Source organism: Argopecten irradians, chromosome 1, assembly GCF_041381155.1.
Source record: "Argopecten irradians isolate NY chromosome 1, Ai_NY, whole genome shotgun sequence".
NCBI classification, from domain to species: domain Eukaryota; kingdom Metazoa; phylum Mollusca; class Bivalvia; order Pectinida; family Pectinidae; genus Argopecten; species Argopecten irradians.
Window position 1 is genome coordinate 60,013,372 of NC_091134.1, and position 16,313 is coordinate 60,029,684.

At 35.5% G+C, this 16,313-nt stretch overlaps 1 protein-coding gene across 1 annotated transcript; it reads right to left on the bottom strand.

Annotated features, from left to right (window-relative positions):
* Positions 1-11,683: 11,683 nt before the first annotated feature.
* On the bottom strand, positions 11,684-14,132 carry LOC138335958 (neuropeptides capa receptor-like). Its single transcript, XM_069285177.1, has 3 exons — positions 13,575-14,132; positions 12,734-12,859; positions 11,684-12,368 (listed from the first exon to the last, which is right to left on the bottom strand). Exons 1-3 carry the CDS (start codon positions 14,035-14,037, stop codon positions 11,830-11,832), a joined length of 1,128 nt encoding a protein of 375 aa, XP_069141278.1. The 5' UTR covers positions 14,038-14,132; the 3' UTR covers positions 11,684-11,829.
* Between the last annotated feature and the right edge of the window lie 2,181 nt (positions 14,133-16,313).

Sequence of the window (16,313 nt, forward strand, 5' to 3'; positions counted from 1 at the left end):
ATCGTGGTTCATGAAAACAAGTTCATGAATATTCATCAAATGACTCTCTTGAACTCTTCATGAAGTTTTATGAATCCATGAAACATCCATGATTGTTCATGATCAATGTCTAGAATTATCCAGAATGTCTAGAGTGTTTCATTCATTTTGAGAATTTTAACGAATATCAGTTATGCATATATCCAGAATGTCTAGAGTGTTTCATTCATTTTGAGAATTTTAACGAATATCAGTTATGCATAAAACTTCATGAATGATCCTTGACAAGCTACTTGATTCATTCTGATGAATTTTAATGAATATCCACTGAAGTCATATGACTTGTCACATGACCACATAAGTCACATGACTTCTATTTACATTTCACGCCAAAACAGTCGCAATCTAAAATGGCTGCTATATCTGCTGGCGTGTGGAAGGGGAAATATTATTTATCTTAAAATGGAAGTTTTGGCACATTAGTGAACGGATTGTTCTATTCCTGGATTTCTTTAAGCACAGATGAACACTTTTCAGTAAGTTTTGATTTATCTGCTGTTCTTTTTAACATGAAATTGTTGCACACTGATATTTCTATAGTAATTATGCATAGATATTAGTTTGTGGAATTTATTCAAATGTTATTGAATACAATTGCCCATATAAACTATCATGCTTTACAACTATAGGTTTATTTTGGTCATATACTAATTTACTTCGAATGCATTATGAAATTGGTTGCTGCGTATCACTGAAAACAAGATTTTGTTAGCACTTATCTGTGGCAGTATGAACATATAATGAAACTGTTGGTGATTTCATGTTAAACTCTTGTGATGTTATGTATTGATATGTATTATACTTATTATCATCAGGATTTATTTCATCAAATATTGAATTGATCCCAATAGAATTGTCATTGGTTTGATAAAAAAAATCAATTCTGGACCCCCAGTAGAGTTCATGAAATTTAGTACCCACCCCATATCAAGAACCCCTGGATTAGTAACCATCCCATATAAAGAACCCCTGGATTAGTAACTACCCCATATAAAGAACCCCTTGATTAGTAACCACCCCATATAAAGAACCCCTGGATGAGTAACCATCCTATATGAAGAACCCCTGCCTTAACAACCATCCTATATAAAGAACACCTGCCTTAACAACCATCCTATATAAAGAACTCTTGCCTTAACCATCCTATATAAAGAACTCCTGCCTTAACAACCATCCTATATAAAGAACTCTTGCCTTAACAACCATCTTATATAAAGAACACCTGCCTTAACAACCATCCTATATATAGAACACCTGCCTTAACAACCATCCTATATAAAGAACACCTGCCTTAATAACCATCCTATATAAAGAACTCCTGCCTTAACAACCACCTTATATAAAGAACTCCTGCCTTAACAACCATCTGATATAAAGAACTCCTGCCTTAACAACCATCCTATATAAAGAACACCTGCCTTAACAACCATCCTATATAAAGAACACCTGCCTTAACAACCATCCTATATAAAGATCACCTGCCTTAATAACCATCCTATATAAAGACCTCCTGTCTTAACAACCATCCTGTATAAAGAACACCTGCCTTAACAACCATCCTATATAAAGAACCCTGCCTTAACAACCATCCTATATAAAGAACCCCTGCCTTAACAACCATCTGATATAAAGAACTCCTGCCTTAATAACCATCTGATATAAAGAACACCTGCCTTAACAACCATCCTGTATAAAGAACACCTACCTTAACAACCATCCTATATAAAGAACACCTGCCTTAACAACCATCCTATATAAAGAACACCTGCCTTAACAACCATCCTATATAAAGAACACCTGCCTTAACAACCATCCTATATAAAGAACCCTGCCTTAACAACCATCCTATATAAAGAACCCCTGCCTTAACAACCATCCTATATAAAGAACCCCTGCCTTAACAACCATCCTATATAAAGAACACCTGCCTTAACAACCATCCTATATAAAGAACACCTGCCTTAACAACCATCCTATATAAAGAACACCTGCCTTAACAACCATCCTATATAAAGAACACCTGCCTTAACAACCATTCTATATAAAGAACTCCTGCCTTAACAACCATCCTATATAAAAAACACCTGCCTTAACAACCATCCTATATATAGAACACCTGCCTTAAAAACCATCCTATATAAAGAACTCCTGCCTTAACAACCATCCTATATAAAGAACACCTGCCTTAACAACCATCCTATATGAAGAACACCTGCCTTAACAACCATCTGATATAAAGAACACCTGCCTTAACAACCATCCTATATAAAGAACACCTGCCTTAACAACCATCCTATATAAAGAACACCTGCCTTAACAACCATCCTATATAAAGAACACCTGCCTTAATAACCATCCTATATAAAGAACACCTGCCTTAACAACCATCCTATATAAAGAACACCTGCCTTAATAACCATCCTATATAAAGAACTCCTGCCTTAATAACCATCCTATATAAAGAACACCTGCCTTAACAACCCATATATATGAAGAACACCTGCCTTAACAACCATCTGATATAAAGAACACCTGCCTTAACAACCATCCTATATAAAGAACACCTGCCTTAACAACCATCCTATATAAAGAACACCTGCCTTAACAACCATCCTATATAAAGAACACCTGCCTTAACAACCATCCTATATAAAGAACACCTGCCTGAACAACCATCCTATATAAAGAACACCTGCGTTAACAACCATCCTATATAAAGAACACCTGCCTTAACAACCATCTGATTAAAGAACACTTGCCTTAACAACCATCCTATATAAAGAACACCTGCCTTAACAACCATTCTATATAAAGAACTCCTGCCTTAACAACCATCCTATATAAGGAACACCTGCCTTAACAACCATCCTATATATAGAACACCTGCCTTAACAACCATCCTTTATAAAGAACTCCTTCCTTAACAACCATCCTATATAAAGAACACCTGCCTTAATAACCATCCTATATAAAGAACTCCTGCCTTAACAACCATCCTATATAAAGAACACTTGCCTTAACAACCATCCTATATAAAGAACACCTGCCTTAACAACCATCCTATATAAAGAACACTTGCCTTAACAACCATCCTATATAAAGAACCCCTGCCTTAACAACCATCCTATATAAAGAACTCATGCCTTAACAACCATCCTATATAAAGAACCCCTGCCTTAACAACCATCCTATATAAAGAACACCTGCCTTAACAACCATCCTATATAAAGAACTCCTGCCTCAACAACCATCCTATATAAAGAACTCCTGCCTCAACAACCATCCTATATATAGAACACCTGCCTTAACAACCATCCTATATAAAGAACTCCTGCCTTAACAACCATCCTATATGAAGAACACCTGCCTTAACAACCATCTGATATAAAGAACACCTGCCTTAACAACCATCCTATATAAAGAACACCTGCCTTAACAACCATCCTATATAAAGAACACCTGCCTTAACAACCATCCTATATAAAGAACACCTGCCTTAACAACCATCCTATATAAAGAACACCTGCCTGAACAACCATCCTATATAAAGAACACCTGCCTTAACAACCATCCTATATAAAGAACACCTGCCTTAACAACCATCTGATATAAAGAACACCTGCCTTAACAACCATCCTATATAAAGAACACCTGCCTTAACAACCATTCTATATAAAGAACTCCTGCCTTAACAACCATCCTATATAAGGAACACCTGCCTTAACAACCATCCTATATATAGAACACCTGCCTTAACAACCATCCTTTATAAAGAACTCCTTCCTTAACAACCATCCTATATAAAGAACACCTGCCTTAATAACCATCCTATATAAAGAACTCCTGCCTTAACAACCATCCTATATAAAGAACACTTGCCTTAACAACCATCCTATATAAAGAACACCTGCCTTAACAACCATCCTATATAAAGAACACTTGCCTTAACAACCATCCTATATAAAGAACCCCTGCCTTAACAACCATCCTATATAAAGAACTCATGCCTTAACAACCATCCTATATAAAGAACCCCTGCCTTAACAACCATCCTATATAAAGAACACCTGCCTTAACAACCATCCTATATAAAGAACTCCTGCCTCAACAACCATCCTATATAAAGAACTCCTGCCTTAACAACCATCCTATATATAGAACACCTGCCTTAACAACCATCCTATATAAAGAACTCCTGCCTTAACAACCATCCTATATAAAGAACACCTGCCTTAACAACCATCCTATATGAAGAACACCTGCCTTAACAACCATCTGATATAAAGAACACCTGCCTTAACAACCATCCTATATAAAGAACACCTGCCTTAACAACCATCCTATATATAGAACACCTGCCTTAACAACCATCCTATATAAAGAACACCTGCCTTAATAACCATCCTATATAAAGAACACCTGCCTTAACAACCATCCTATATAAAGAACACCTGCCTTAATAACCATCCTATATAAAGAACACCTGCCTTAATAACCATCCTATATAAAGAACACCTGCCTTAACAACCATCCTATATGAAGAACACCTGCCTTAACAACCATCTGATATAAAGAACACCTGCCTTAACAACCATCCTATATAAAGAACACCTGCCTTAACAACCATCCTATATAAAGAACACCTGCTTAACAACCATCCTATATAAAGAACACCTGCCTTAACAACCATCCTATATAAAGAACACCTGCCTGAACAACCATCCTATATAAAGAACACCTGCCTTAACAATCATCCTATATAAAGAACACCTGCCTTAACAACCATCCTATATAAAGAACACCTGCCTTAACAACCATCCTATATAAAGAACACCTGCCTTAACAACCATTCTATATAAAGAACTCCTGCCTTAACAACCATCCTATAAAAGAACCTGCTTACAACCATCCAAAAAACTCCTGCCTTAACAACCATCCTATATAAAGAACACCTGCCTTAACAACCATCCTATATAAAGAACTCCTGCCTTAACAACCATCCTATACAACCATCCTATATAAAGAACACCTGCCTTAACAACCATCCTATATAAAGAACACCTGCCTTAACAACCATCCTATATAAAGAACACCTGCCTTAACAACCATCCTATATAAAGAACACCTGCCTTAACAACCATCCTATATAAAGAACACCTGCCTTAACAACCATCCTATATAAAGAACACCTGCCTTAACAACCATCCTATATAAAGAACACCTGCCTTAACAACCATCCTATATAAAGAACCCCTGCCTTAACAACCATCCATCCTATATAAAGAACTCATGCCTTAACAACCATCCTATATAAAGAACCCCTGCCTTAACAACCATCCTATATAAAGAACACCTGAACACCTGCCTTAACAACCATCCTATATAAAGAACACTTGCCTTAACAACCATCCTATATAAAGAACACCTGCCTTAACAACCATCCTATATAAAGAACACATGCCTTAACAACCATCCTATATAAAGAACTCATGCCTTAACAACCATCCTATATAAAGAACCCCTGCCTTAACAACCATCCTATATAAAGAACCCCTGCCTTAACATCCACCCATGTATAAAGAACCCCTGCTTCAAAAACTCTTTCTTTGGGTCATTAACGGCAAATTCCAACACGATCAGGTCACGAAAAAAACCCTGACAATTTTCACATAAGTTACATAAAGAAATATTTTAAGTTTGTACTTAAATCTGCACTTCTCGAGAAATCGTGCCTGCACTGTGTATAAAGACCACACGGCCATTGTGACAGTTTTTCTTTGTACTCTGTGCGATGTTTTGTGCGATCTTTATGTACATGTTTAACCGTATCAGTATTTCTATGTAGTGAATAAATAAAGGAATTCATTGAAAAAATTGTCATGCCAGAACTCATAGATTTTATTCATAGGAGTATGTAATTTAAGTTTTATTGTATAATGTCTTTGATGAAAAACATTTAATTGGAAACGTGATGAACAGAAATGTAATGGAATGTTTAGTTTTGTTTGTTTATGTCGATTGATGAACTGCACGCAGAGCGCGGAAACTAGGTGGACCATAAGGTGGTTAATTTAAATGTTATATATAACAACTAATGTAACCGGGAATGCTCGACAATATAATATATAATACATCTCTCACTTTTAAAGCATGTCTGGACTTTCGGGAGGACGGGCGGCTGGACATTGCTGGTTATATGAAGACGGGGTAAGGGGAACAGAGATTTGAGATTGATAAGGATACCGCTTTTAAAGACGTCGTAAATACAATATGTTTACACAGAGAATTTACGAGGCTATGGACTTGTTATATAGCAACAGTATTTAACCTAGAACTATTTCTCCTATAATCCTCGGTCAGTCCGTCATAAATTACATTTATAGACATCTCAAAATGCGTTAAGCTACGGTGACCCAGATCTGTTGATAACAACAGCTGGTTACGATTGTATACCACCCATTGTTCTATCTATCAGAGTAACTTCCCTTAGTTAGCTATTTTTTAAAGACGTTGAAGGGGAGATAAAAACATACAGAAGTTAACATCAATTTCGAAGTTAATCTCTATTCTTGACTAGTAAGTTTTTGATTTAACTATTTTTGATACGTCCATTCTTGCCTTAAAGCAAATATTCGTGTAAGAGTTGGTTCCCTTTCATAAGGAATGTGTTAGCCTACATGCAAAGAGGCAATGTGAGCAATATTTTGTTTCAATCCATATTTCTCAATATTTCATTTATCTTCGTTTGGCGAAAACACTGTGGTCCAAGCGTCCGTGTGACAGCCAATGAAACAACATTGTACTTGTCCGAGTGGTGGTATGTCTGACATAGATAAATCCGAGATGGATTCTGTTTTATCTAATTCACGACTTGTAGTTTTACGTGTTAATGATAAAATGTACTGTGCCGTATAATGTACAAATATGTTTTTACTTTTATAGATCAGCAGTATAGAATAAAATGTACCCGATATTTTGTTTGAAGACCTAATATAACCACGAGTAGTCTCTCTTAGAGCACGACTCAGTTATGATTCTATTTCCTCCAGTACATGATCATGATTATTTGGCACATTTTATTCTTTTCTGTTGTCCTTATTAAAAACATACATACACAGAGCGAGATAAACGCGCGATATTTTTTTTTCTTTAATACTATTTGAGTTGATGTTTGTTGACATGTCTAGTTTCTTTTCACCATCCTGTTGCCTTTTTAAGATAGGACCCATTTAGAATTTGACCAGGTTGGCATGGCGGGTGGGTGGGTATTTAAGCAGAGAACCACTACCATGTTCTGTTTAAAGAGACTCCAATTTTGTGTATATTTAATCATAATATGGCTTTGTCCTATCTGTTATGTGTTAGAATGGGCCTGTTTATTATAACGTGTTTTAGATTCCAACAACCTTTTTGCGTTGACAATTTTATTAGACTACAGTGTAGATTTTAACCAAAATAATTATAGATTAAAATGCATTTATACAGAAAAGTATATTCATTTATGTAGAAATCCATTGACGTAAGTGTTAGCGCTAACGAATAAAGATTTGAGGCAAGCGATTGAATGCTTGAATACTTAACAAAGTAAAAAGGGAAAAGCTCATTTTAAAGAAAAGATAATGAATTTTAAATATGCTTATTTGTCAAATTACGTGGTTTCGGCGGTTGTTATGGTTGAAATTACATAAGGACAGTGAACAATGTTAAACTATTTGTAAAAGGCATTTTGTACAAAATACGATGCTTTTATGGCAAGTCGTGTCCTTAGATATAACTCACTGACCTAAAAGAGAGATATCTAAAGTACTGCTCAGAGTCTTCAAATATTGTTACATGTACAATAGACAATAAAGCCAACACTCGTAATGATCAAAACTAAAACAGTTTGAATCTGTTATTTATGATCAAATGCATATAGACATGTCACCATCTTTAGAGGCGTACTTGGTTAATTGTTCCACAGTTAAACTACAGTTTTTGTTTCACATATGTGCGTGTCTGGCTAATATTTTTCTTTGTATATTTCATACCTCTCTGCATATCATTATTGAAGGAAAGAAACTCAGTGTATCCAGAATAATATAGGATATTTGATGGCAAATCAAAATGTTAAAGATGGAAACTCTTAAAATCCCGTTACTAGAGTGGAAATATGACAAGTAATTCACATTTCTGTCATGTTCTTTCTTGAAGGACACAATCTTCGATACTGCAGGGGCTACTACAACTCTCGTTAAATCACTGAAGGTTCTGTATGTGACAGCAGATGGAACAGGTAGTTTGTCCCTTAAATATTTTCATATAAAAATTCACTGTATGGCTTTGAAATAGGTGTCATTCTCTGTTAATTCCAAAAGAAGTCTTTGTTGGCCTGTGATTGGTCATATTTTCTCCTTAAATGTCTTAAAGTTTGCTATGACATAGTCAGTTGTACATATGGTATATGATGGGATGGAAATGCTCATATGTTTTTCTTGTCATAATCATGTGTAGTAAAATTCGTTGTGACCTATTTAAAAATAAAAGTAAGTTATTAAAATTTTACGTAGAAAGTACTGTTTTAATTACTTCTTAGCTTTTCTTTTAAAGTTTCTGGTTTACTTATCAGCAACTCTCAATACCGTCTTTGAGACTCGAAAATAATCATGGGATTTCAAACCAAAAAAGAAGGTAAGCCGCGGCGTATTATCGAGATTTTAGAGTATCGTAAATACCGTGTCTACGGTTTGGTTTGTACAGATTAAAATTAAAGATGTTTGGTAGTTCTATATTTTGTTTAGATACCTAGTTGCGAATATAGGTTTGAGGCACTAGGAACATTTTCGACTCCTGATCTGATCTCCTATGATATTTTAGAAGTCCCTTTTCTCTCTGTTTTTTGTGTTGAACTCTTTTAAAAATAATGCTATGAATGTATGCTATTTAAGATCTTGTTGTGCCAATATTAATGAAATAGAATCAATAGTCATGATTACAGATAATGTTTCTGTCATCCTTTTGCTGTTCTGGTAGGACATGCAGAACGATATAATAATAAAAATATATTATATTATGGAGATAAGCCGAAAACTGTACAATATTTTGAAGAAAGAACTGTATCGAGGCCCGTCAGGACCGAGATCTGTTCTTTCTCCAACATTACCTTTGGCTGTGTTATATGTGATGAATAGCATTCATGAACGGAATGCATGAAGCATGCTTTTGGGTTGGACAACTATCTGTAAATTCACTTTAACCATGTTCACCGACAGTGATGGAAGGATATTACTTTCTTATATTAATTTAAGTGATATTATAAGGTGACTTAAGTGACTTTTATTGCTAAAAGGACATTTCTGTCCAATGTCTGATGCGGTCAAGAAATGACATAAGAAACTAGACTTGCAATTTAGGCGTTTGTTTGAAAGCGTCTTGCTAAAATGATCGCATATAATAGTGATTTTCCAGGCTAGTTCAAAACAGTCGGTGCCCTCAGAACTTACATTACATTCACAGGATTTAAAATTTTAACCTCTCTAGGGTTAATCTTTGATTTATTTATACCATGTGCAATTTCATTCAACAAGCCAATGGGATTTAGGTGAAATTTTGAAATATTGTGGAAACAAAATCAAACGAAGTGTAAAACTACAGTGTAGATGATTGGGAAATTTAAAATCAAAAGTGGTGTACAAAAACAAGGTTTTCAGAAAGCGGAAATTGGAGTTAATGCTGTAGATAAGTGTTAAATGGTGAATTCATAATAAGGAGGAAAACTTGATATGGGATATATACAGAAATTCTGTGGATGTGTTTAATTCTGCATCAAAAGTGGATTAAATTCTCTTCATATTCATTGTGTTGGATTTTATTCGTAATCTGGATTTAAAAATAATGGAATATTCCGGCAGGTTGTGTGTTGTGTGTTAACATAATTATTGGATTATGCCCGGATACATATACTCAACCTCATTGTGCAACTCTCCCATAAGTTACCTTTTACTGTCTTATAAGTGACTGTCTTATATTAGAGTCACATATAAGACAGTAAAAGGTAACATATAGGACAGTTACAGGTAATGGTTCCCTAATCCTGGAGTTAATGTACAGAAACAACAATTAGAGGACATCACAACTATGTTTTGATAGATAGTACATGTACTGTCCTACGATTTTTAGTCCATTTCAAGTTACAATTTTATTTATCTTTCAAATATCTTCTAAACCGTCACTAAGAGTTCTAGGAATATTGTCCATGTAACAAAATCAATTAACCATTAGGACACTTTGGTTATACCTTGTAATATGTACAGTTTAAAAGCACTATTGTTGATAGCGTTTATGTATCTTTTTCTCATTGTATTGTTCTGGTACTTCGATACGAGTGTCCCATAGGCCTAAGCCAATTGTGTCTGGATGTCAAATGAATTTTACTAATTTAGTTTAATATGTTTTCTTCTGACATGTGACACTAAGATAAAATATAACTTATCGTTTTGTGGCAGTGGAACATTTTCTGACATGTGACACTAAAACAAAAATAGAACTTATTATCGTTTTGTGGCAGTGGAACACTTTCTGACATGTGACACTAAAAAAAAAAATAGAACTTATCGTTTTGTGGCAGTGGAACACTTTCGATGCTGCTCTTCCACGATTTTTCAGAATTCTTTTTTTGCTGGTTTGGAATGCGATAAAAATGCATTGTATTCTACACTAACGTTTTGGAGCTCTCCAAAAAACATTCCATAATCTATTCTTATGCTAAAGAATATTGAAAATCCTTAGTAATGTTTTAAGATATTTATCACTGCTTTACGATACGAGGTAACATTTTTCACTATCTTATTAGCATTATTTAACAAAAGAAGTGAATATGTCTTATGTGGATAGATAAACTTTTAACATACTTTACAGTTGTTTGATATCGCGGGGCAAATTTCGTGATGTGCTCTTTGATATTTTTGTTCGCGGGCAAAATGTGTGTTTGTCAATTTGTAACAGAAAAATGCTGTACCTGGTATCTAACGTGCCATTGTCTCTGTGCTATTCGCGGGTATTTAACTTGACCGCCAATATAGCTAATTCTATTTCTACGAGACTAAAATCAACTTTACTAAAGTCGATCTAAGTCCATCATCGATACTCCAGGGTTCAGTCTCACTGAAGTTATATCCATCTCTGGACTATGTCATAGCAAAGCTGAAGGCAACAGAACATACAGTACATCAAGAGAATCGAGGAACGGTACACTGTGGTTGACAGAGTGGCTGTGAAGCTGGGAGTCGCTCTCTCTGAAATCACAAAAAGGAGTCTTTGCAGGCTTTTGATTGGTCAGATTTTCCCTCCTGAACTGTCTCCAGTTTTACTATGAGATAGTCTAGGGGTGAATATAACATCAGTGACAGTAACCCCTGGAGTATGGAGGAATATCTAAGCCAATAGAGGCTTTATGTTGATGTTTTTCATCTTCTTGTTATGAAGATACGTAACACGTGTCTTATATTTTGTATTGATTGTACAGTTATCATTTGTGTTAAAGTTTTCTTCTCGTTAAGGCACATAAATATTTCCAATTTTGTAGGAAATAACCATTATTTTTTCATAATTGTGTCTGCAATAAAATTGTTAAATCACAGTTTTTTTATAAGAAATCAATGCGCTATACGTTTGACATTTTATTCACAAGTAATTTCGTTCCCGTTGACGCCTTAGATATCATCCAACGTCAATCAAAAGACAGCTTAACAGTAGAACACAGCCTACATAGCACAAACATATACTATAGCAATATCCAGAGGCCGTTTACAGCTATACACACGTCCCCATCCTCTGCACCTTTTTGAGCTCGGCTGTCGGGTACAGCTTTTTCCTGTTCATATCTAATAATTCAGTTTGGTGACCAGGTTCTCCTGATCTCACCATAGTGTTCTGGTTCATCTTAATTGAATTCATATTTCCTGAACACGTTGGGCAATGTTCGGTTACTTTGTTTCCGATCTTAGAAAGACCGGAAGTATGTCCGTTGCTAACCGGATCTATCTTTTTATCCTGAAGAAGTTTAACCTGTTCATCATACGCTGGTGGTGCCATACTACTAAGACGTGGACGACCATTTTCTACAATTGAGTCTTCGTATCCGGATCCCCTCCAATCCGGTGACGTTTTCCGGAAGTGAGATGCCACAGGCCCTTTGTAATAGCCTGTGTAACTCATAAATGTTCTTTGATGACTCAAAGACTTTTTCCAAATACAACAACAAATTGTTTCTTTAAAAGCTTGTCGGTACCGTTTGGACATGACATTATATAGAATAGGATTGACAGTCGACCCCACGAAATACAGAATACCTGGAATGATAAAAAGAAAAATGAAAACGTTTTTTTAGTAAAGACAGTACCTCATTGTTTAAGGTTATCCCTGCTATAACTTGTGAAGCTGTCCAACGCTTTCATTGTTATACATTATTTTGTTTTACCGTGTGGCCAGTTATTTTCGTGAGTCATTTTTTCACGATTTTGAACTGAAACTAGAACAATTGCGATTCAATCTGAATTGTTCAAGGACCAAAATTCGTGACCATGTTGATGACCCGCAAAATCTTCAAAATATCATCCCCGCAAAAATAACCGTCTATAAGGATTCGTGTTATGTCATAGAGGTTTAATTACAATAAATCTGTCGATTTGTCAGTTATTGTACGATAAATTCTTACCTGATATAAAGAAGAGATTACTCTGGACCTCCAGTAAGAGTTTAGTCCAGTTCGTGTTGTAAAGCGTCATTAAGCGTTGGGCGTGGTAGGGCGCCCAACAGGCAAAGAAGGCCACAACTACAGCCACTGTCAATGTAGAACAAGTTACAGTTTAGAGGATTACATAACCAAATAATGAGGAATAAAAGCCGATGGGATATACATACAAAGGCATTACTCGTCCAAGTCCTGTATCCGATTAAAACAATTATGATGTCAATCCAAGAGCAGGATATGTGTCTATTTCATATATAGGATAACGGATAATAACTCTTCCTAATGTATTATTCAGTGTCCAAAATGTAATAAGGAATAATATATTGGAAGAATATTATTATATTTCTATACTGATTTGACACCACACAAACTTACAAAACAAAAATGTTGACCTAGAGAATATGTTGGCGTTATTTTGACCCAAGTTCTTTTGAAAGAAACCATGTCCAATGCCCTCTTCAGTACAGTTTAACAGAGGCGATCATTCTTTAACATTTTCAAATCAAAGTAGCAAGATACCGAGTCTGTTGCTGAATTTCATAGGGTCTTGATATTCACAAAAGCAATAACGCAAAGGATTTTTCTACAATTTACATCGGCTACAAATATATAACCACATACCTATGTAGAACTTTGATTACTTCCAGTTTTGGAATTACTACGAGAATACATAATAATCGACGAAGAAAACTGATACTTAAGGTATTTTGCAGACAAACTTATGTATTAGGTCTTTGATAAGGCCTATGTGTGGCCGTATGCAACCGATAAGTCCACGTTTCATGTCAAGGGAGAAAATTCATACCTAACATTCTGAGAACTACTTTAATGGAATGTGACGATGTCCCGTTGCCCCGTGTCGAATCCTCCGACCCCGCCCTGTTGAGAGTGGTCCGACGAAGGGTAACGGCGATTAAGATATAGAGGACAGTGATGAGTGTCATCGGGATGATAAAGAAGAGGAAAGAAGACACTTGGAACATGATACCCATTCGCGCCTGCCATTGCGGAGGGATATTGCAGGATAATGAGTCCGGGATCGGTGTATTCGTCTCCGGATAATTTACATAATAAAATATTCTGGTGTGAATGGGATACGGAATAGCACAAAGTAATGAAAATATCCATATGCCAATGATGATCTTTATAGTCAGTCCCAAGTCTGTCAGTTTATGGGATTTTAATGGATGGCATATAGCTACGTATCGCTCCACTGTGAAAGCAGTGATTGTCAAAACAGAAGCATATGACGTCACTTCCGATAACATGGCCTTGAATATACAGAACTCCTTTCCGAATCGCCATGGATACGCCTCCCATATCGTGTACGCCTCTTGTGGTAACCCTGTAACACAAATATATTTGTTAACATTTATATACTTGAATGGTTATTCAATAATATTAGTGATGTGTGCCTTTACTAAAATGAAATATAATTCGATATCAACTGTACAATAACCTTAGCATCACTGGCTAGTCAGAGTAATAAATAGAATACACAATATCATTTTAAATGTGTTTGAACGGATCTATTGGTAATTTTCTACATCAAAACAGATTTTATGTCATAAATATCACACGACAATTTGACGCTATTTATTCCAAGAAGCCATGGTTTCATCCTGCGTGAGATATAAATAGATTGTTTGATCTTTAGTGATTTTTCCATTTAACATTCCAAACATGGCTGTTGCAAAAAGTCTTCTTTTTGTATGTGGCTTTTAGATTTTGATTTTTATGTGTTTTTTTTTGGTGCCATTTTTAAACCTCAAAGGAACCGTAAAAAGTAGTATTTAGAGCATTATTCATTGGCGTCTGAGAAAAAAAAACCCAATGCTTTCAGAGTGTCTTCATTCGTCATTTTGCGTCAGAGAAGATTTAAGCTGAATTATTTTGGGAACTTTCAAATTTTTCTCAACAACTTTGCATGCCAAAAACAATTTGATATTTCTTTTGTGTATCGGAAATGGAGCTTGATTTGAACCCGGGTCCCATGTGTACATTATGGGAGTTTCTCGTTTCCCCTTCAAAGTGAAATAAACATTACAAGTGGTGTTTTGAATATGTTAAGCCACAGTAAATGTTAATGATCTATCAACATACTAGTATGTAGAACACGTTAGTCTAAATACCTTAAATTAGAATGTGTACTAATGAAACAACTTCCAGATATTTATGTTGATAAATGTAAAATCAGACACGATAAAACATTGACACTGTCAATAAACTTGAATCATATAAGGCCAAAAAATGTCTGTTTAGGGTTACCCGACCGACCCTAATTTTTTACCCCGGACTCTAATTTTTTTCCACTTTTCTACGAAAAAATATTCAAAAGTCGGGATTATTTCGATCTCAGACTCCGGTTCCGGCCATCACTTTAGAGTGAAAAACACTAATAAAAAAGGAAAAAAACTCCCGATCGACCGACCCTATTTTTTTGCCAATGTAACCCTAAACAAACATAATTTTAAGGCCTAAAGATCTGTTATTTGTGAATGTGTACATCTATTACGTTGGGATCAGTGCGATAAATACCATGGAACACTATAAGTATCAGGGTGTGTTCTAAAATGGACATAGCGTTTTAGATACAGGAAACGCGTGTATTTGGTTTTATTGTTATCAAATTAGAATAAGATTGTAATGTTATCGACCGAATCTGGTGTGTGCGTCAGGTTGAGGCCATTTTGACCTTTAGTGGTGAACTGTGATATGTAGATTGATTCGTTTGTAGAATGTAATGATGTACGGGATCTAGATACGTATAGTTGCCGTCGAATACCAGACCATACTCATACCAGTAGACCACAGAACAGACACTCCAATTCACACTCCTTCAGACAAATCTCTGCTATAAAGGACACATACAAATATTCATTTTTCCCACAAACAATAACACAACGGAATATCCTTCCTGTAGCAGCAGTACAATGCACTACATTCGAGGACTTCAACGTAGCCCTTGAAGCCCTCATGCATTAGTTCTGCACACACCTCTTATCTATATACTAAAAAAATCACAAATTTAATCCTTTCACACCCTTGCACCCCTACAGGTCACCGTGACATAATCGTCATATTTTGACGGCGTCATGTAAATAGAAGAAGAAAAGAAGAAGAGCCATGAATGTTTACAGGAACTGGATAGTGGATACGTGGAATTCTCTCCCAGTTGCTGTGGTCAATGCGGACAACTTAAGGATATACTCCTCTGGGAAGTCAAAATTTTCGTGTATTAAACTTTTTTTCTCATATAGATTTTTGCAAAGAGGAGTTCATACCATGAAAGAATATGAAAGAATATGAAAGAAAAAAACATATATTTTATAGGAGTTTTGCCGTTTTGACCATATACACAAGAGATTAAAGTCATACTTTCCTAACGAGGTGTTTGATATGTATTAATGTTTGTAGAATTTATTTTCCAGTAGTCTTCTTTTAAGATATATCAGTTTTGATTATTAAGACTAATATTTGTTTCTCAGAATAACAACATATGCTACCCCTACCCCTTAATCTTGAGCTACAAAATGCACCATTT